The sequence below is a fragment of the Natator depressus genome, chromosome 7, assembly GCF_965152275.1.
Source record: "Natator depressus isolate rNatDep1 chromosome 7, rNatDep2.hap1, whole genome shotgun sequence".
NCBI lineage: Eukaryota > Metazoa > Chordata > Testudines > Cheloniidae > Natator > Natator depressus.
The window spans coordinates 109162451-109185802 of NC_134240.1; the positions used below are offsets into that span (position 1 = coordinate 109162451).

Here is a 23352-nt window from a genome sequence, read left to right on the forward strand (position 1 = left end):
TCTACTGCTGATAATAGCTCATCTTGACTAATTGGCCTCTTACAGTTTGTATGGCAACTTCCACCTTCTGTGTGTGTGTGTGTGTGTGTGTATATATATATATATATTCTTACTATATGTTCCATTCTATGCATACAATGAAGTGGGCTGTAGCCCACGAAAGCTTATAAATTTTGTTCGTCTCTAAGGTGCTACAAGTACTCCTGTTCCTCTTTGTACTGTAGTTTTATAGGACATTATAATTTATGGTGATGTACTGCATAGCTGTCCTGATCAATTAATTTTTATATTTTTAAAAACTGACCACAAAATAGAGTTTTTTCATAAAAGTAAAGAAAAGTAAAAGAAAGAAAAAGGCCTTGATCCTTTAATTGATATCGGTGGGACTCTTCATGGGCAAGGCCACCCATGCGCTATCAATTACAGGATAAGAGTGTAACATCTCATCTTCTTAATGAAACAATAAAGACGTTGAAAAATAAGACTTTTCTAATTTTTCCTAATGTCCCACACGAAGTGAACCTGGCCACTGTCTTGGATTGCTTCCTATCTCAGAGAAACCCAAGGTGCCACTTTTGAAAGCTTACTCTTTGCTTTGTATTTGGTGTAACAGTGTTAATGAAATCTGGGTTTGTGCTTTGATAGTTTGTTCTAAAACTGTCTTGTCTTCACCCGGTATTTCTTTATTGGCAATAAACCATAAGTACTGTACGAACTTTTATTCCATTAATGTTGTCATATAATTGTTTAATTAAATTTAAGCCTGGACACATACAGTACTTTAAGAATATCACAACTTTTATTCCGTGGTACTGAATAGAGTTGGTCAAAACTCAGAATTCCCATGGAACAGAAATTCCAGCATTAAAAAAAAAGTTGCAAATCAGGAGGAAAACAAAAGCAAAAATTTAGAAATTTCCTGGGGGAAAATCATTTTGGGTTAATCAAAATGTTTCATTTCAATAAAAAAAAAATTTTATTTTGACTTTTATATTTTTAAATGTCAACTGCATATTTTTATTTGACTTTATTTTTATTCTGTATTTGTATTTTATTTTTATTGGAAAATTAGGATTTAATCATTTTTAAATTATAAAAATATAAAATAAAATTAAAATACTGTAAGTGGTGACTGGTATTGTAATTGGTAAATGGCATTCTAATTGGTAATTTGTATTCTAACTGGTTTGCTGGTGGCTGCTTGGTTAGCTCTTTGGTAACTGGCATAACTGGTCATTTTTTTATTGATATTCTAATGGATAATCGGTATTGCAGTTGGTAGAATCATGGAAATGTAAGGCTGGAAGGGATCATCCAGTCTAGTCCCTTGTGTTCAAGGCAGGACTAAGTAATAACTATACCATTCCTCATAGGTGTTTGTCTAACTTGTTCTTAAAAAAAACCCAGTGATGGAGATTCCACAACCTCCCTCAGCAATTTGTTCCAGTGCTTCACTACATTGACAGGAAATTTTTCCTGATGTCCCACCTAAACCTCCCTTGCTGCAATTTAAGCCCATTGCTTCTTGTCCTATCCTCAAAGGTTAAAGAGATCAATTTTCCAACTTCCTTCTTTTAACAACCTTTTATGCACTAGAAAACTGTTATCAGGTCCCCCTCAGTCTTCTCATTTCCAGACTAAACAAACCCAATTTTTTCCAGTCTTTCCTCATAGGTCATGTTTCTAGACCTTTAATAGTTTTTGTTGCTCTCCTCTGGACTTCCTCCAGTTTGTCCATATCTTTCCTGAAATTTAGTGCCCAGAATTGGACACAATATTCCAGTTGAGCTTTATCCGTGCAGAGTAGAGTGGAAGAATTACTTCTCATGGAGACATAGAGAACAATTGATCACTGTCGTCTTCAATAACCACCTTTAACAGATTTGAAGACTGTTATCAGGTACCCCCTCAAATCGTCTTTTTCTCAAGGCTAAACATGCTGGCTTTTTAAATCTTTCCTTATAGGTCAAGTTTTCTAAACCTTTTAGCATTTTTGTAGCTCTCCTCATATATAAAAATGACACCAAATAAATCTAATATGTAAAATACTATATAGTATAAAAACATATATTAAAAATTATGATTTGATGGTGGATTTCCCCCCCCCATGTCGGGGGGTGGGTGTGTGTGTGTGTGTGTGTGTGAGAGAGAGAGAGAGAGAGAGAGAAGGTCTGTGCTGTATTGCTCGTTAACTACTGGGTTTGAATGTTTTGTTATTTGCGCCCTTCATTTATGACCAGTGAAGATACGAGATGTTGCTGTGGTGTCTGAGATTGCTAGTTAGATGGAGGGGAGTGAACAAAAAGTGTTAATTTTCCTCAAGTGTTAGTGGATGACAGATTAGGTAGATGCATATCTGCAGAGGATATTAATGTGAACATTGAAGAACCTCTCTAGAGCCACTGAATCTAATCCAGGAGTCAGAGTAAGGGCTGAACTGACGGAAGGCATGGCCCCAAAATAAAGCAAAAGGGCAATGCACTAAGGGCTAAAGTATGAATGGTTGTTATGGTCCAGAGATTCAATATGACTCTGCCACTGTATGGAATAACGGATCATGCACAGTTGTGTATTAAAATGTTAAACAAGAAAGTACCATTGGGAAAATTGTTAAGAGAGCAATGATGCACCAAGAGAAATTCCACAGTATTTCTTCAGAAAAAGACTTGCTTGATAAGTTGATTTTTTTAAATGGTGTTTTACATTCACTGGAGTTCAGTACTGGCATGAATTTTTATGCCTCTTACTGCTGAAGTCTAGTTAAGTTGAAAATGTAGTCCCCAATTTTTAGTTTTCCACAAGCCAGTTGGCTTTGCACTTTAATTTTGGTTTTCTTCTTCTTGATCAAACTTTCTCTGCACTAAGCAGAATGGGCAGGAGAGTCTACTTCAGGCTACCCCCCATTTGTATATTGGAGAATTTATTTTACAAGTAATTCCAAGGTCATTGGAACCTCTAATTTCCCAGCAAACAGACAATGGGATTCCCTTAGACATGAAGAACAAACATTTTCCATCTTCTTTTTTCACATTTTATAATTTTTATTCTGCCACAACATAGGCATATGAATTTTAATCTAAAATTAAAATTAAGTATGAAATAAATAAAATAAACCAATATAAATATTTCAAAATGACTTTTCATTTTGAAACAAAAACTCCAAATTCTTATTCCTATCAGTTCGAAACACTTGATATTGCTGGTTTTGACTAACTTCCATTTAGAAAAAAATCATGTTCTCAAAGAACATTTCAATTTGATGAATTGACATTTTCTGATGGAAAATTTTCTACCAACTATAATACTGCAAATGTCAGTTTCCTTGGTATGGAGGGAGAATTGTCCAGCAACCTGAGCATGTGGATCTTTGTTCCATGGGTCCTGAAAAAATATTTAGCAAAAAAATTCTACTTTTGGAGATTTGGGCCCAATCATAGAAACAAGGAAAGTTTCAAGCTTTTTAGTCAAGAAACTTTATGAACATATTCCATAGATATAGTTTGTTAATTATTTATGACCTATAAATAAGTGTTGCAATGAATTAACATGAAGTTTATTCACAATTTTAAAAGTTGTTAATGTAATTTTAATTTCCTTAGCCTGCTCAAATGCAACATTCTACCATGGTGAAAAGTGTGGAACTCTATACTCAACCTCTGACCATAAATAGATGGATATTTCTGCTAAAATGATCAGTAGTGAGAGAGATAAAAATGATATTTTAATTCAATGGGCTTATTGTATCATTTATTTGTACAACACCAGTGGGCAATGGAGCAGATCGCCATCTAACAGTTGTTCTGTCCTCAGTTCATTCAGACAGCATTGAATTGGTTTACATTGAAGAAGCTTATCCTGGCAACTAGTAGGGCTAAAACTGTTGGTTTAAATAAAAGATTCAATCTTACTGGGCCACAAGAGAGGTATCAGTCTTGTGTGGCATTGTGTCTGATCCTTACTATTCTGCACTTATTTAGGAATTGAGTTCAAATCTAAAAGAGAGGATTAAAAAATGAAGTTGTTGTTGTAATATTTCTAAGATGCTTATTCCCATAGTAATCAGGTCAAGTGAAACATTTAACCAGAAAAGCATGTTAGTTATTTTTTCTATATATTTTTAAAACATCACAGCCAGCTGTATCTTAGAAATTATGGGAGAATTCCCATTTTCTTGCCCTTGCCTAGCCATCGAAAATAGTGAAAGACTCATTACATTACTCTGTCCCATTTTCCTTGATGAGTATTTCCAAGATTTGTCTCCTTTGTTCCTAAGTGTATAGTTAAAGTAAATGTGAGAACATATCCTTTAGAATAACAATAGATAAATGGTATAATAATAATGCTTGAACTGAGTTTTAAAGGTTTGGGTTTTTTTCCTTTTTTTTTCTTGATGGGGGAATCTCTCATTTCAATTTCATCTTCAGTGGTGGTTGAATACGCGAGTGAAATTAGTTTTTGATGTTTTGGGGCATTTAACTCATTCTGACCAGCGTTTAGTTACTTTCATATCAGTTGGCTATTCCAACTCAGATTTGAAACTTGTGCAAGTAGAAATTGCATCATATACCTGTAAGGCTAATCTAAGCTATTTTAGTATCATGAACCCACAAGAGGAAATTGAAAATTGTCTGTATATATTGGAATCGGCATTCTTACCTCAGCCTAAAGGGAGTTCAAGAGCCTAGTATAAGAGCACAGTCATGAGTTGCTCATTAAGCCTTATTTTAAAATGAAAGCTTTGATCATATCTTTGTGCCTTTGTTTTTCAGACTCACTGTTATTGCTTCATATAATTGAGCCTGGTTTTTATCATCATCTGTTAACAGCCTATTTAATAAGCACAGTTCAGTTACCTGCTGAGTTCATATATGTTACCCGTACACTTTGCTTTCTCTGAGTATGCTCTGGTTTCTAACTGCAGTTTCAATTAAAGTATACTTAATTTTTATAATATTTGTGTACCATCTATTGTATTAAATAATCAAACATTGTGTATGCTAAAACTACGGACTAATTATCATATGTATGTTTTTAATGGAAAGAATAGGATTTAGAAAAGATACAGAAGTGTTAGCTCGAATTAATCATTTTATTACAGAAACTGAAGAGAAATCTTGGTACAATTTATAAGATAAAATACATAAAACAATCAGATAAAATATTGCTTATTTTCTGTTTTCATTTTATTTCTTTTCAATTACATTTTTATAAGCATATTTTCACAAAATATCTGTTGACATGTTAAAGGAAATATAAAGATTAAGGGGATGTTTTTGAAAGGCACAAATTGGAGTTAAGTGGCCAATTGCTGTTGAATTTGGGTAGGATGTGGGCACTTAACTCTCATAGACTGTTTTGGAAATCTCAGCCTAATAAACTAATAACCAGCTTATTTCTAAAAATTGTACTAAATAGTTTTCTATAAAGTGAGTGTTTTGAGAGCTGAATTTGGCCCTCAGGATTTAGTCAAATGTTGGTAGTTTCCTCCTTGTTCTTCTTTCAGGGGGAGTTTTCTCCAGTTTGGAAAAGGAAGGGGGCTCACGTGTCTAAACTTGTGGATCTTCTTTATCCATGCAGACTGGATCCCCCTCAAGGGGTGTTCTGTAGTGCAGAGGAGGACTTCAGACTCTAACAACAGTGATTCATATCTCTTTGCCCCATAGATTTGGGAGCATGCCACAGAGAGAGGAGAGCCTGTACTCCCTCCTAACTTGTATATCAGGACCCCAACAGAGCATCTGTTAGAGGGACTTTGTGGGCTGTAGTGGAATCTGAGTGTATGCCATTGGCTTCACGTTCCCTGATCCTTTCCACAGCCCATTCTGGCCCAGAAATATAAGTTTCTAATCTATTCACAAAAGCAGATGGACCCAGGATGACTGCACTCAGGCATAGGGATGAAGAAATAGTAGTTTCAATCCACAATTTATTTTATAGGGTGATGTGCTGCAACAGTCTTTAATAATTTATTCCGACAATTATTTCTGAGGCAGCAGAAGACAAGGAACTGCCTCTCAAATAGTGACCTTCAATAGTAATGATTAGTATAAAATCCTTGTATATGATTCTGTATATGATTCCCCCATGTCAGCTCTGCATTCAGAAATGCTAGTTTTACAGACTTCTTTATACACATTTCTTTACTTTTTTCCCTAAAACTACATTATGCTGCACCTATCAATGCTAACAGTAGTTAGAGGAATCAGCTGTAATACTGTTAACAAGTTTTTGAAATCTGTTAAATGCTTTCAGCTGACATAAATTAAGGAAAGTGATAGCTATGTTTGGACAATTTGTGACATACACATTTGCCACAGTAGTGATAACAGCTAAGCTATAATTACCTCTAATTACAGTAAATGCCACATAGTTAACAATCAATACTTATTCCATTGGCTAGTTAATAGGAATTATTTGTAAAAATGCTCCTATCCTTCTATATGAGGTTAAAAAAAATCAGATCTGCAATGAACAACACCTTTGTTAATTTCAAATGTCCACCATTTGTAAAAGCTGATTATTTAGCCTAAAGGGCCAATACAGCAACAAAAGAAAATGTCAAGTTTCCAGGAAACCTATACAGAGCCACTGAAGAGGGATTTTTCAGAGCCTCTCTCCACGTAGGTTGAAGCCAGACATATTTTTTTACATTGATTTTTGTCTTAAAAGAATTTGTACCACTGGTCATTCGTGTGTGTGTGTGAGAGAGAGAGATATAAATAGGGTAAAACTGAAGAGAGACAGGAATTCTTCAGTTACTGAAAATTAAATTCTCTTTTTTTCTGAGTATGTCATAGTATATCATTTTGGTGTAGTTTGATATTCTGGAAGGCTAGTCAAAATGACAACACCACTATGCCTGCAAAAGTCTAATATTACTGCCCTTATTAGATGAGGTAGTTTTCCAAGTCCACCTTTGTGAGTGAGCATTATTTACATTCCTTACATAGAGATGCTTAACTATGTAGCTGTACCCAATTTTAATTCATAAACTGCGTCTTTAAAAGACATGGTTAGCTTATGTCCTACTTATGCTATTACAGTAATACTGAAAACATTTTTCCTCACCTTCTGAGAAGTGGCACAGGTTTTGCCCCTATAACAAATTGCAGCTGAGATGGTAGCACATAGACACCTACCTACATTTTTACAGGTGTAAATCAAGGAGGTAGATGTCCAGTAGCTTCCATTTGTATCTGCAGTTTATTGTGTGTTCAAAATTATAGGTGCAGGTATTTGCAAATATAAATAAGATCCTGGTTAACACCTTTTGAAAATATTTTTAATGATATTGGCAGGCTATGCATTTCTAAGCTGTAAATGTGTAGCTATGAAGTTAAGCATGAGAAATGCATTCTTCAGATTCATAAAGATTAAACACTTTGATTTTCACTTGCAGCTAACATCTGTTAGACTTTCAAAATGACAAGACTGGGGTGGGGAAAGCTATGAGTCACAGGGAATGTATTTTTCTCCTTCAATTTACTTCCAGAACAAAGACCTATTATTAAGCTGAATAGTGATAGTTAGGGTTATGTTCCATGATGTATTTAAATGCACATATGGTAGTAGTAATGATGAGCTTCCAAAACCCTTATAGGGAAATCAATGTTCATACACTTTTATATCCCATTAAATTTTGTTTGTGACACCACATCACAATGCTTTATTAATTCCAAGCTGAATAAAAAGTTTGTGTCCTTTGTTATATATATTTAAAAAAACCAAAAGGAACAAGATTTATTTGGCTTTTTATGGTGTATTTCTTTTTCAGTTCTTTATTCCCATCCCAATGTATGCCTAATCATCAGATTGTTTCATGAACAATATGTAAGATGATGCTTGAGAGGCTGTTTTACATTCATGCCCCTCTTTTTATGGTATATTCCAGGATATACCACAATTTAGTGCAGTGGTTCTCTAACTTTTTCATGCTGTGAACCATTTCCGAATATAGAGATACTCTCATTGACAACCTCCCCTCCCTACCATCTAATCCCATGCATTACTTAAGGAACTATAGTGTTTGGTTACATGAAAAAAAAAAGTAATGGTAGATCTAATATTTAATGACACCAAATGAAAATAAACTCGCTTTAATATGAGGAGTGCAGCTACTTTTGGCTGTAATGGGTTTTGTGCATCTGCAGTTTATTTTTTCTCCCTGGTGTAAGACTTTTTTTTTTTTTTTTTTACTAATAAATGTAATTTCCTTGCGTTACCTGCAGTCTCACTGTTCTAACTGCTCTGTCATTTAGCAAGTTGATTCCATCTTTGAGTGTTTCCTATCCTTCTAAATTTGCTGTCATCCACAAATTTGATCTCAGTTTAATTTTACACCAAAAAACGTGCATAACAAAAAAAGACATGAAGTAGCTACGTGTAACGCACAGCGGTATGGGAGTTCAGTTGATTAAAAAATCCCTGGGAACTCTGAAAGAGCACTGGACTGTGCTATAACTAGCAGGAAGTGTCACAGTTGGTATTTTGGTGGATGCTACACCATTGTGTCTTTGGGACCATCTGAAAGTGCTTTGCCAACCATTAATTATTCACAATTTAAGAACCATCCCTCACTCATTTGAGCAATAATCTGCATTGACAACAAGACCTCTCTGGCAAACTTGTAAAACTGGAAACAGGTGTTCCTTACATACTTGTTTTCCATTTTTGAGTGACAGAAATACCTATAGTGTAAGTTCAGAGTTGTAGAAAAATTGGGAAGAGATATAAATCAACCTCCTGATTAAAAGTTATCTTTCTTGTGTTTTCTTTAGAGATTGTTTCCCCTTTGAAACATTTAACATTGTTCCACAACAAGAAATATCTTACACTTCCCTGGTACTGAAGAGAAAGTTAAAATGTAGACACCCATCAGTTCTTAAGTGCCCAAATGGATCATACCTATATCAGCCAAGATGGAAAGCTGCCTTGATCAAGTCTTCAAGATGATAACCTGTATTATCTTGAAAGAAAAATTCAGAAACATTAGAGCTGCTTAGATTTTCTGAAAATCTCAAAGTTGCCAGAAAGAAATCCATTCATCTGGTTTAGTTTGGTAAATGAGAGCAGTTTAATGTCTTCATGAGAAGTATTTATCAACTTCAATGCAGTCACACCAAGGATGAGCTTGATTCATGTTCCAAGGATCTCTCCTTTTCAAATAACTCTTTCAAGTACAGTAAAAACTTTATCTGGCATGTTGGGGGTATGAGGGGGTGCTGGTAAGTCAAAAATTCCAGTTAACTAAGAGAGAGGGAGTTTGGGAGTGGGCTGGGGGTTGGGGAATGGGAGAGGGTGCGGGGCCTGGGCTCAGGGAGGGAGTTTGGGTGCGGGAGAAGGTGTAGGGCGCCGGATCCGGGCGGTGCTCACCTCGGGAGGCTCCCCGCAAGCAGCAACATGTCCCTGCTGCTCCTAGGCAGAGGCATGGGTAGGCTTACAGCCTCCACCTGCAGGCGCTGCCCCTGCAACTCCCATTGGCCGTGGTTCCTTCCCAAGCGGAGCTGCAGAGCCAGCACTCGGGGCGGGGCCAGCATGCAGAGCCTCCTAGCCACGCCTCCATCTATGAGCAGCAGGGACATGTCGCAGATTGCGGGGAGCCTCCTGGAGCCAGGTAGGGAGCCTGCCAGCCCCGTGCCAACTGGACTAAACAGGACTTTCAATGAAGATCAGAAATGCTGATTTATAGAGCTTTTCAGTTGGTAAAGTGCCAGATAACACAGCTTTTACTGTATTATTAGAATCCTGTAGGTCCATCAGTAGTCTATGTACATTCTAATAGAATCAGAACCCTCTAGAAATCAGTGGACAGCCCCTCATGGAAGACAGCTGTTCAGACCTGATTGTATGTAAGCATATCTGAGTCCCAAACATTCCTCAGTTCCCTTTTATTGTGGTCAGCTGAAGATCAGAACCCCCCAGTTCTTTCCTTTCAAACTTCTTTTGGTTGTTCTCTTGAAATTTTCTCTAATAGGTGGAGTGTTACATTGATATTAAGTTAAGTCTCAGTCGTTGATTCTGCTCCCATGTTTGGTTTGGTGCAGGTTCATTGGCTTTGATACTCTGCCTTGTTCAGCTTTTTAGTGTCTTTCATTATGGCAGATCCTAGTTTAAAAAAAAATCTGGGTATAAGTGGTGCATATTTTGCTGAGCCAAGATATCTATAACTCATTAGCGTTCCTGGTGCTAGTAGTTGCTTGGTAAAAGTCACTCCTCAAAGCAGTACTGTCTTTTGGGCTTTCACCCCTTGCACTTGCCAGGAGTGGAAGCCCTAGCTCTGAGTCTAGCTTTTGGAAAAAGGATTTGCTGGCATCCACCTTGTAGAGACCTGGTCATTAACAGTTGGGATCTTTTTCATTGTTGAAGGCTACTTTGAAGACTAGCTCAGAGATGTCCTTGGATTCAAAGAAACTTAAGAGGAAGGACACCCAGTCACCTCTGCATCACCTATTTTCTCCTTGGCAATAGATAAGGGATTGATTTGGTCCCTTATAAACTCCTTGGTCCAAATGTTCAGTTCTTCTTTAAGTGGTTGCAGACGTGTTCCACTCAGGTGTGTCATACCCAGTTCATTAAAGCCAGAGAACTTTGCCTAGCAGTACCCCTATGAGCAGCACTTACACCTTCTGGCCCCTTAACTCCTTCCCTAGCTATATAAGGATGGTACCACCTAAATTCCCCTCAGTTCCTTCGCACTGCCTGCAGCTTGAGTAGGAGGATTCTTTGTGGTGTTTACCTCTTGCTGCTTTCTGTCTAGTGTTTCTGAATTTTTGTGGTGTGTGTATAGTTAGCAGTTTAGTAGTATTCTTAGGTTTTTGTTAGAAGTAGTTAGTAACCGTTTTTAGCCTAGTTTTAGCCTGGTGGAATGCCCTCCCCAGGTTTTAAACATTGCCCATTGAGTGGGCTGGCAATTCCTAATAGTGACCCCCACACATTTTGTGCTTATTGTTCCTGGGAGAAGGGCACATTAAGGAAAGGTACTCCATCTGCAGGTAGTTCAAGAAGGGAATGCAAGCGATGAGGGACTTACACCTTAAACAGCACCTTCTGGAGCAGGCCATAAGACCAGCTTCAGCATCAGACGCCTCTGCAGATCATCTGCTCCGGCAGAGCCTTTTGTAGCTTCTGGCTCTCTGAGGAAGAGTTCCCACGAGACAGACCAAGGCCATTCTAGGACTCTGAGAGATTCCTCTTCATCTTCTAAGAGGAGTGCTGACTGGCACTGTGATTCCTCTAATATTCAGGATGGAGTGGGGCCATCTTACTGCTCCCCAGTACCACACAGAGATCAGTTGGATACTGTACCAGTGACTCCAGTAACAGGACATCCATTGAGTCCAGTACTGACGTCAGTGTCAGTACCAACTGTCCCTATGTCATTGGCATAGCAGGTGGCATCAGACCTGCATTGCCTCTCTGTTTCAGATTCCCCAATAATTCAGGAACATTCAGCTGCCACGTCTACTGCTGCTGCTGTGCCCTTGGCACCAAGTGGTCTGGTCACAGTCGTCTCATTAGTCGGCACCATGTTCTGCATTCCCTAAGACTCAGAGTGCAGAGTTGTGGAGGCTGGGGGGGTGGTCAGCTGCCTTTTCAGCACTGACTGGTCCATCAGTGCAGATGCTATCTTTGGCACTGAAGGTATCTTAACTGCAGACCTCATCTTAGGTGGTACTGGCCTCAGCTCTGGTTACCATATTTTGTTCTGATACTGCACGGAAGTGTTATGCCTGTTTCGACACTGAAGGCGTCAACTGCTCATCCATCCTCAGTACTGATGCCATCTCCATATTCGTTTTCGGACAAGACTGGTCATTTGCTTTCTCTGTCAGGAGTGGCTCCTCTGCTACCATCAGGCACTTCCAGGGCTCATCGGGATCGAGTTCAGTATAATTATCTTCCTCTCCCTTGCCTTCCAAGTAACACTCTCAGAAGTCGTTGCGACTGTCCTTGGACCACCATCAGTACAGAGGTTGTCACCTTTGCTGCAGTAGATATAGGGGCTCCTGGCCTAGTACCTGCTGGCCATCAGTGTCCTACCCTTATTCTCAATGGCTTCCTTGGAATCCCTGGGACGTTTCTCAGTCTGCAAGATCCAGTTCTTCAACCCAGCCCAGGGCAAGATCTCCAATCCCAGCTGCAGTCTTTCTTCCCAAGCCATCTCCATTGCAGACATACTCTGAGTTCATTCTTCCTGAGCCAGTTCAACCTGATTTTCCTCTTACAGGGAAAGCAGTCCTGCAGTTAGTCTTTAAGGAGACTCCGAGCCCCATCTCTTTCTGATACTGCTAGTGAGTCACCTGAGTGGAATACACATCTGCAACCCACTGGAAGAGGAAAAGATGGTTTCCTGCCTGTACAGTAACTGTTGTTTTTCTGCATGTGTAGTTATGTATTCCACAACCCATCCTCCATCCACTCTGCATTGGAATCTCAACTCTGAAGTTTGGTGTGAAGGAACTGAGCAGGTAGGGCAATGCTACCCATAAATAGCCAGGGAGGGGTTTAGGAGTCATAGGTCACCAGCGCCATCTTATGGGGTACTGCAAGGCAAAGTTCTCTGGCTTTGCTGCGCTGAGCATCTGAGTGGAATACATGTCTGCACCCGCATTTCAAAGAACAACAGTTATGTACAGGTAGGTAACCGTTTTTTCCAGGAAGTGCATGTGTGATCCTAATGCTCAGCGCTTTCTAGAAGGTTCCAACTCAGTGCTTTAGAGTGCCCCTTCCAGAAATGGGGATCTGTGCTGACAAGCTCTCTAAGAGCTAGAGTTATTGGTAATTATTTTTTTCAAACATTTATCACACATTATTATTAGTGTATATTTTTATTGTTATGAGGCTAGTGTCCAAATGCCATGATCTGGACTGGGGCTTGTTGTGCTAGGCACTGTAGTCAGTTACCTCCATTTCCATTCCTCCCCATCCACATATTTTAACTGCTCAGAACTAATATTAAGTCCATTTAGTGGTCATTGCTACCTCACACCAAAAGGCACTGTATTAGAGGCCATCTTGTCAGGTACTAGTTTTCAAATAAGTTATTACTGTCTTCAAAATGAACTTAGAAATAATCCTGAGACATTTGTCCATCCACACTTTGACCCTGTTGGAAAAGCAACGCTCAAAATATTATGAAAGCCAAGCTTTCTGAGCAGTTACCTCAATGATCAGGGAGTTCAGGACTAGGATCATAGGTGCCGACTCCATGGGTGCTCCAGTCCTGGAGCACCCACGAAGAAAAATTAGCAGGTGCTTAGCACCCACTGTCAGCCAAGCTACCCTCCCTCCCCCCACTCCCACCCGCCTGCGGCCCCCGCCGATCAACTCCTCCCCCTCCCTCCCTCCGAGTGCCTCCTACAGGCTGCAGAACAGGTGTTCCGCAGCATGCAGGAGGCACTGGGAGGGCGGGGGGTCGGGGGGGCTTGGAGGAAGGGGTGGCGTGGGGTCTTGGGGGAAGGGGTGGCGTGGCGGCAGGGCCTGGGGCTGAGCAGGGGTTGAGCACCCTCAGGGAAAATTAGAAGCCAGCGCCTGTGACTAGGGTAACAGAGCTCTTCTCCTTAGATATCGCAAAACTGACAGACCAGACCAGAACCCAGCCTTTTCCTCCTTACCATGACATCGAAATATCCCATTTTGTTAATTGATTCCAGACTCCATGGACTGAGGTTCATTATTTTGAATTAGATTTAATAAAGGACTGTAGACCATTACAATAGATGGCAGAAAGGCTCCAAAGAAGTATTAATACAGTGCAATTAAATTTTAAAAACTTGCTAACCCTAATGCAGATAAGATGGGAATCATCCTGTTTTTTCCTGTCACTTTCTTATCAAAGAGACAGTTCTTTCTTGTCAGTCTCTTGCCATCAATAGTAGTCTTCTAATCCTGTCATATGCAAAGCTACATAACCTAAAGTCACTCTATGAACTTGATGAAGTGAAAAGTGTATTACTGTGTCAAGAGTCTCTTTCCGTGTAATAGGCCTTTTATAAAACGTCTATACTTTCTTCCAAAAATATTTCTAATAAACTTTTCTATTTGTTTTTTAATCCTAACTGAATAGCCTGTTGCTAAGCAACACTAATACTAGAGTTGTCTCTGACATAGAATGGAATAGGAGGAGCTAAGAAATTGAAAAAAGAAAAGGAGGACTTGTGGCACCTTTGAGACTAACACATTTATTGAGCATAAGCTTTCGTGAGCTACAGCTCACTTCATCGGATGCATCGGATGAAGTGAGCTGTAGCTCACGAAAGCTCATGCTCAAATAAATTGGTTAGTCTCTAAGGTGCCACAAGTACTCCTTTTCTTTTTGCGAATACAGACTAACACGGCTGCTACTCTGAAACCTGAAAGAAAATATTATCCCCATTATATAGATGGAGACCTGAAGCACAGAGAGATTACATGCTTTGCCCAGGTTCACACAGAAAGTCTGCCTCAGAGCTGGGAAGTAAACCCAGATCTCCTGCCTTAACCACAAGACCATTTTTAGGTAAAAGAAGAAAATTAATTGTAGTTCATAGCACACTTATATCTACAAAGTATGGTACAAAACTTAACTATTCATCAAAAAACAAGACTGCCCTGAGTGTCATGACTATAGCAAAGGGACATTGATAAAGCCAGGTATGGCCAGGGAAAGGGTCTTGTAAGTAATCTGCTTCATATACAAAAGTCATCTTATGATATTGAGCAAACCAACACACACTCAAAAGAGGAGGATAAACTCCAGACAGTTCAAACATAGACAGTTGAATAGTGGCTCAGGGAAGGGGGGGAAGCTGCCTACCTAAACTCAGTAAATTGAAAGCAAATAAAAAGTTTCCTTTAGAGGATTTCTGAAAACAGCAGTCCTCAGTGTGTCTCAATGTCTCGAAAAAAGCAAATTAAATTTCACTCCTTCAAGCTGAGAGACTAGACATAGGGGAACTTGCAATGTCTCAAATGGATAGAAAAGCACTTTGGCAGAAGTACAGTAGATGGCCAAATGGTTCAAATATAATGTGTTACATACAAAGTAGCATCCTAAAAGTGAATGGTTTTGATGCTCTGTTACCAAAACCTTGAAGCCATACTAAAATATATAAGAAATAAGTACGGGGGAGCAGCCTACATGCAGCTTCAGACGGATCAGAGCATTGCAAAGGTGATCTTTAAGCTCCATTTCCCTCCTGAATTGCATTTGTACAGTTTAGCTGTTGAGGATCTGACACATGAGTGTGTATATATCTGTACAATAGTTTTAAGTTTTTGTACAATATGTATACATGGGAATTTTTACACTACCTTTTAATGTAGAAGTTACAGTACATATAGTCTTGAGAATTGGTGAGGTTTTATTTCTTTTCCCCCAACTTTTAACTGGCTTAGCAAATGGTGAATATAGGACCTGATCCAGTGCTTCTTGAAGTCAAGTGGATCCCTGTACAGTCAAAAAAATGATTTATAGTCTGTGTTTCATAATGCCTATTTTTACAATTATTTTCACTCTATAAATATATGATTGATTGTAACTAACTATTGAAACATTGTCAGTTAGCCACTGAATTCCAGTAAACTTGACGTCTTTTCTTTCCAGGCAGAACTAATTAAAGGGAATTTACAAAGTGTTGGACTCACTCTCCGTCTAGTGCCGTCTAAGGAAGAGGATGGAGGATATGTTGTTGTTGAAACTGTTACACCAAACTCACCTGCCGCAGCTGCCGATCTCCAACGAGGAGATAGACTTATAGCGATTGGAGGTGAGCAATCACGTCTGTTTGTTTGTTTGTTTGTTTGTTTTTTAAAAAACCAGTAGTTTGTTGTTACAAAAGAGCAGTAATCAGTTTTATTCAAGTAAAATGCTGTTTAAAGCAACAACAACAAAAACCAGTCTCCTATTGTTACATTAGCTTTTGTGTATTTATGGCCACCTAAGGTGTATAATTTAACTGTGACCCATTTACTTGCATATTAAAACATTTATTCTATACTTGATGTAAATCCAAACAGTTGAAGAAACATTTGAAGTGTAGTTATACTCTTCACAGCTCTAAAAACAGCATTGTGGGGTTCCCTGTTCATCATCTTTTAATGTTTTTTTACTATAACATCTGCTTACTTAAAAAGCAAAATAGAGTATTTCTGTCTCCCAGGCCTGCAAACCCAGTGTTGGCTCTGAAGTGCTAACAGGAGCGTGAAGTTATTTCTGACTGTAAAATAATCACATACAACTCAAATGTGACCCAAGGAGATTTGTTGAGTATGAAAGTACCATTTCCATATTGGGAGCTGTAGGTTCTCATCACGTCTGACCCTCTGCCCACTTTTATTTTGGAGGTGAAATATTACTTAAGAGTACTTTAGGTACCCAGATATGCAAATTTTGGCTAATGTTAATTGAAAGTTTAGTTGCTGCATAAAAGCCATGACGTATCCTTGATCTTTGTGCAAACCTCCCTTGACATCACTGGAAATCCTGGTGTGGACTGAGTGTGGTATGTTGTCCTAAAATGACACCTGGGCTCACAGACCATAGTTAAAAATGGAATTCAGCTCTCTCAACAGGAAGACTTTGACGCTATATGGACCATATCTATATGGACTGTATAGCTGCTCTTTGTCCAGCAGAGACTACTGTGGTATTAAACCGTGGTCAACCACTGATTCTAGTAACCTCTCTATTTCTTTTTAAAATAGTTTACTAGATGCTGTTTTTGTTAGCAGTTGATTGAAAATCTAAAAACGGTCCATTTCTTTTGCATATTTATTATCTTCATAATTACCAATATGAAAATTAAGACGATACAGCTGTTACAGTTGTCTCTAAATAGATGTGTAAATGTCATGTCTCATTGAAGTGAAAATGAAGTATCCAGTTATGGTAAAATAATATGCTGAATTGTTCAGATTGCTATGGCAAGCAGGACAAGGCCTTGTTCACAGAGCCAGATCATCAGTCTCCGTCTACTCTTTTCCTGAGACTCACCGAATAAGTCAGACAATTATTTAAACCATTTCAGGTCACCAATAATGCAGTTCCATGCTTCAGCAGGAGGGCATGCTAGGGTTTCAAACAGGGCCAAACCCTGAATCAAATGCCCGTGTACTCAGGTGCAGGAAAGACATCCAGTGATTCAGACCACAGAGTCTACTTCTGTTCATGACCCCATGAAACTCTAACAATAAACAGATTTACATTATAGTGTTAAACTGAATGACAGAATGGGCCAGATCCTGGGCCCTGCCTAAATTCTCACTGCATTGCTCTAGCGGTCTAAAAGGGATTTCAAGCTGGCTCGGACAGGCAGCTGAGGATTGCCCCAACAGAATTCTTGGCTGGCATGAAGCTGGTATAGCCCGCCTTACATCACCCATGGACTTCATTGACTTCAATGGGACTATTTACATACTTAAATTAAGCACATCCTTAAGTACCTGGCTGAATCAGGGCCTTAGAGCGATGCTTAGGTATCAGTCTAGGCTATGCCTGGGGGTCAGGATCAGGAAAATAGATTGCTTAGAGCAGGGGCGGGCCACATCGGGTTTTGGAAATTGTATGGTGGGCCGGTTAGGGGAGGCTGTGCCTCACCAAACAGCCAGGTGTGGCCTAGCCCCTTCCCCCCCCTACCCCCGGGACTCCTGCCCCATCCAACCCCCCACTCCCTGTCTCCTGACCTCCCCCAGAACCCCCGCACCTGACTGCCCCCCGCTGCCCCATCCAAACCCCCCTCCTTCCTGACTGACCCCCCAGGACCCCTGCCCCCATTCAACCCCCCTGTTCCCCACCCTCTTACCACCCCGACCCTTATCCACACCCCCAGCCCCTGACCACCACCCCCCCCCCCCGAACTCCCCTGCCCTCTTTACCCCCCAGCTCCCTGCCCCCTTACTGCACTGCCTGGAGCACCGGTGGCTGGCGGCACTACAGCCACGCCACCAGCTGGAGCCAGCCACACCACCACGCAGCACAGAGCACCGGGTCAGGCCAGGCTCTGCAGCTGCGCTGCCCCAGGAGCTCGCAGCCCCGCCTCCGCAGTGAGCTGAGGCTGCGGGGGAAGGGGAACACCGGGGGCTAGCCTTCCGGGCCAGGAGCTAAGGGGCCAGGCAGGAAGGAGGGTCCCGTGGCCCAGATGTGGCCCACAGGCCATAGTTTGCCCACCTCTGGCTTAGAGCCATCTTCACCTCCTCCCACCACTGAGCCCAGCTGAGATTCTTGGCCACTGTGCCTACATGCTGCTGTTAATGTACCGGTGCTGATTTGTTTGTTAGCCTAACGCTACCTTTATTATTTGAGTTATGCATATTTCTAAGGCAGGTACCCATCCTTCTAGTGTCTGGGTGCTAAACAGTACTAAAAATCCACAGTGTGCACCCATTCATTTTTAGTTTCATAGTAAAATGTTTTTTATCAATTATTCTTTTTCCCCCACACCAATACTGTTCTACTTCGGTAAGAATAATTAAAAGAATCCCACTATTATTACCTTCCAGTTGGGATCTTTTTATCGTAATAGCTTTACTGTTCCTCTTTATTAATAACAATATTATTATTAAATATTACAGATTTGAATGAATTTGTGTACTGATTTTGGACACTGGTGTCTTTTTTCTTTCACGTTTGCTAATTTTTCTTTTCCTTTTTTTTTTCTATAGGAGTTAAAATCACGTCGACTGTTCAAGTGCTAAAGCTTATTAAGCAGGCTGGCGACAGAGTTTTAGTGTTCTATGAAAGGCCCGTTGGTTATAATCAGCACGGTGCAGCACTGCAGGATGGTTTTGGACAGTTCGAAGACCCTGCTTTTCTGGCACAGCCCGAAGAGGATCAAGCTAGTGTTTCAACAGATGCTGATAACAAAGAACTGGATTCAGAATTTGAAGATTTAGCTTGTGAGATAAAGTTACCCGAGTTCAAAGAAGAGATGCCAACAACTCAGAGTCCCAAACGTTCTGTAGTAACATTTGCTACTAAACCACTTGGAACAATATCTCCAATTCTAAATCGCAAGCTACATTTAGGAAATTATCAGACAACTTTAAAAACACAACCAAAAGATGGAGTCAAACTGGTCGTGCCCAAAAGTTCCGAGGGTCAGGACACATCACAGCAATCAGTTAGACCACCTCAGGGGAGCAGTACTAAACCTCCTGTCCCACCTAGGCCACAAATTAAACTTACTTTGCCTTCTAGTGAAACTCAAAATCTGTTAGAAACAGGAGACATATCTTCCGAAAAACCAGAGAGGCCTCCTCCACCTGCAAACAATGGAGATAAATGCACAGAAAAGGTAACAAAAAATAATGATCAAGTGGAAGACCCAGTGATATCAAAACCAACAGTAACAAAACCAGAAATAATAAAAGATACAATTTCAGAAAATTCACGTAGTTCTAAGGAAAGTGGAGATGACCATCATTCATGGGAATCACCAGAAATTCCTTATCGCAATCGACAAGGTCGATGGGCAAGGATAAGGGCATCCTCCTGTATATTTGAAGTGGAAGGATACCATAAGTACCTTAATATTGCACTTTGGTGCAGAGACCCTTTCAAAATGGGCGGTCTTATCTGTTTAGGACACGTAAGTATAAAACTTGAAGAAATTGCTTTAGATTGTATAGCTACATCATCCATGGAATACCTTCGAACACTTAGATTAAACGCTCCTGCGCCGAAAGCAGCAGTCACTAGAACTGCTTTGCGCAATTTGACAGTGCATAAGGGATTCAATGAAAAGTTTTGCTATGGCGATATAACTTTACACTTTAAATATCTAAAAGAAGGGGAACCAGAAGACTCAAGTTTTCTGCTGGAGAAAGAAAAGGAATATAATTTGGTAGAAGAAGTTCATGCACTTCAGAAAGAGGATCCTTATCTGGGACAAATGATTTTTACAGAAAACAAGCATAATTTTCAAGATACTCAGTTCCAGAATCCAACCTGGTGTGACTACTGCAAAAAGAAGGTTTGGACTAAAGCAGCTTCCCAGTGCATGCTCTGTGCTTATGTTTGTCATAAAAAATGTCAAGAAAAATGTCTAACTGAAACCCCATTTTGTGTAGGAGCTGAAAGGAGACTTGACCGAATTATGGGAAGTTATAGGATGGAGGGGCAGGAAGCTCCTCAAGCTGTACCCTCTCGTGTTGATTCAGAATCTAAATCTGTGAACAAAACCACAGGTTTAACAAGACATATCATCAACACAAGTACCCGTTTGTTAAATCTTCGTCAAGTCCCTAAAGCTCGCCTTGTTGAGCCAGGGATGGACATTGTAGAACCTTCACCAAAGCACACTCCAAACACTTCAGATAATGAAAGCAGTGACACTGAAATTTGCAGTACAAATAGTCCCTCAAAACGTGCAGCTAGCACAGGGATAAAGTTAGCAAAAAAGGAGGGAGGACTAGATGACAATGTCTTCGTTGCAGTAAAAGAAATTGGCCGTGATCTCTATAAAAGCTTACCTACAGAGGAAAGGTTCCAGAAATTAGAGTTCATGTTGGATAAGCTGCAGAATGAAATAGACCAAGAATTGGAAAATAATAATTCACTCATTCGAGAAGAAAAAGAGACAAGTGATGCAAGGAAAAAAGCACTAATTTCTGCTGCATTGGCTAAATCAGGTGAAAGACTGCAAGCCCTTACACTGCTTATGATCCACTACAGAGCAGGCATTGAGGATATAGAATCTTTGGAAAATACACCTTTAGACCAGCAATCCAGGAAAATGACTAAATATGCAGAAGACTCTAGTACTACAGAAGAAATGGATCATGAAGATGTCAGTGTGACAGAGGCCCCAACATTCAACAGCATATCAGAAGAACCGCTTGATACTCCTCATTCAGTTGACTGATAGTTGCATATTTGGCTTTCGGAAGAATGGACTGAAAAGAATACTTTGCACTTAATAAAAAAAAAATCAGATAAGTCAAAATTTAATTAAACACTGGTACAATGTACATGACCTGCTTCACCACAGTTATTGCCTGTGTAAGAGTAAGGTTAGCAGAGGTATTTTTCCAGCTACAGTACCACCATTTTGTTAAACTGGCTGGTTCAAGTTGTGTTAAAACTACATTTTTGGGTTTATAATGGGAGTTTATTTTTAATAATTTATTTTTAACTTTTTTTCAAATTATGTAAGCTAACATTTCATGTTAATGTATATGTGGTGTCCTTTGTGCATTATTGACCTTTTTTGTTTTTGAATTAGTGATTTGAACAGGAAATTGTCAGGATTTTTGAAATGTTTGATTTCCATTATATGATGAAAACATTTGCGAGCTTGCTGCATGCCTAAACTGATGACAACACAGCAATCATTGAGGGACCAGGTTTTGAAATTTTGATCATGTTGCATTGATTTATGTCTTCTGAATAGTTGCATATTTTTTGCCAAATGTATCATGAAAACAAACACTGTGGCTTTTATTTTGTCTGTTTATAATAACTGTCCAGTAAAGGTGGTATTACATATCAAGTTGCTTGCTTTCTATACTTTTGTTAAACACAGATAACTTTTGAAAAGTTGTGGCTAATCCGATATATAGTAATGCTGTACCAAACAAAATATTTCCTCCTTAGACCTTTGGGATATTAAACCCTGTTTGAATATAATACATAAGTATGTACCAGTACTGGTTAGTAATTTTATTGGACTAGTCCCGCAAAAGTAGCAATATTATTTTTATTAAGATAAAAATAGCTGGCAGCCTTATAGAATATAATCACATTTTTAAATGTTATAACATTTTAACCTATTAAAGCAAAATTGCAGTTCTAAAATGTGGATTCTTAGAATTAGCATTACTACTCTCCTTGCAAAGGCATGCAAGGATGTTTAAGATTTCAAAAGGTTTAAGATTTATTTTGCCACCCACAGATTCTAAGTGCAAAATAAATTTCATATTTAAACAGAATCACTATATGCTACATGTCTCAACGCTTCTGGTGTCACCATGCATTACTGAACTGCATTCAGCCACTCAACCAGAAGAAACAGTCTGAGCAAAAAGACCATCTTATTCAGCAAAGTATAACATCTTTGCATTGGATCAAAACAAATAAGTCCAGTAGAGGTGAGGCGGAATTTGGCCAGCACTTTTTGAAAAGAACCATCTGGTCTTGTGTTGGGTGAAGTTTTGGATTCTAGCATCGTCTGGCTAAGTATGATATTCCTATTGATTTATTATAAATGTGTCTTGAGGCTTCATCTTGTATATGTAGATAGACCATATATTGTTTTCCTCTTTCTTTTAGGTACTGTATTGTATCATGGATTGTAGCAAATAGGCCTTTGTGCAAACAACAGTGAAGCTAATACAGTTACATTGTTTTTTGTTTGTTTTTTTTTTAATGATTTTAATTGGCAGGCAGATACTAACATAGTATTCTTTTCAATTTATGTCTCAATTTATTTTGTGATAGACAAAAACAAAAAACAATAGTTTTAGCGGGAAAAGCCTATTTGTACTTTTAAGTAAAATCATTTACTTGCACTCATGCAACTACTCACCCTTTTTTTTGTGACGTTTTGGGGCACCTGATGATTATTTAGCTGATGTGTGGAAAACACTGTCCATGCTCAAATAGGCATGTATTACACTTTTTAAAATTCTGCTTCAGAATAAAATCCTTTTAATGACTAAAATAGTTGTTTAACCATCTACCTGTTTAAAATGCATATTACGTCTTTCACATTTTATTTTTGAGTAGCATCACCATTGGTGATGATCTGATTACCATAAGAGCTTTCAGGTATATCCAAGTACATCATTAAACTCTGCCAGGCATGAAGTAGCTGCAGAAATAACATAAGTTTTGTTTTTTCACAAAAACATATTCAATATTTTAAATTCTATAATTGTGTAATACAATGGATATGAAAAGCTGGATATAATTTTCTTCATATAACATTGCTAATAATGATTGTAAAACAAAAAATGTAGTGCAATATTTTTAAATATGTTGAATGGGGAGGGGAAATAGTTGTCTTTGAGTGATAAGGAAAACATAAAAATCTTATCTGGCATTAATTACAATAAACACTGACTTTTGAGGAAAAGCTGTAATACTACATTCCTACTGTAATCTTTGCTTTCCTGTAAATAGCTGAAAATAAAGAATACCACAGAAAATGAGAATATATTTGATTTAGTGATATGTAGCTAGGTGGCAGCTACACATAGTTACAGAAACTCTGCCTGATGATTTTGTTGGCTATGATTTTATCATGAGAACAAGCTTTAATAAAATAGTTTTGCTAAATTATCAGTTACTTCTTTGCACTGTTAAACGACTGCAATGCAATATTTTAAAAATATTACTATTTAAGGTATGATAATTTAGAAAGCACAGTACCTTTG

General features: G+C 39.0%; 1 protein-coding gene across 1 annotated transcript in view; it reads left to right on the top strand.

Annotated features, from left to right (window-relative positions):
• The window catches only part of PDZD8 (PDZ domain containing 8), a 146676-nt gene extending 123324 nt beyond the window's left edge, over positions 1-23352 (top strand). The window contains exons 4-5 of the mRNA XM_074959265.1: positions 15584-15746; positions 18640-23352. Coding sequence (XP_074815366.1) covers positions 15584-15746; positions 18640-20840 — 2364 coding nt within the window. The 3' untranslated portion in view covers positions 20841-23352. The remainder of the gene's footprint in view (positions 1-15583; positions 15747-18639) is intronic.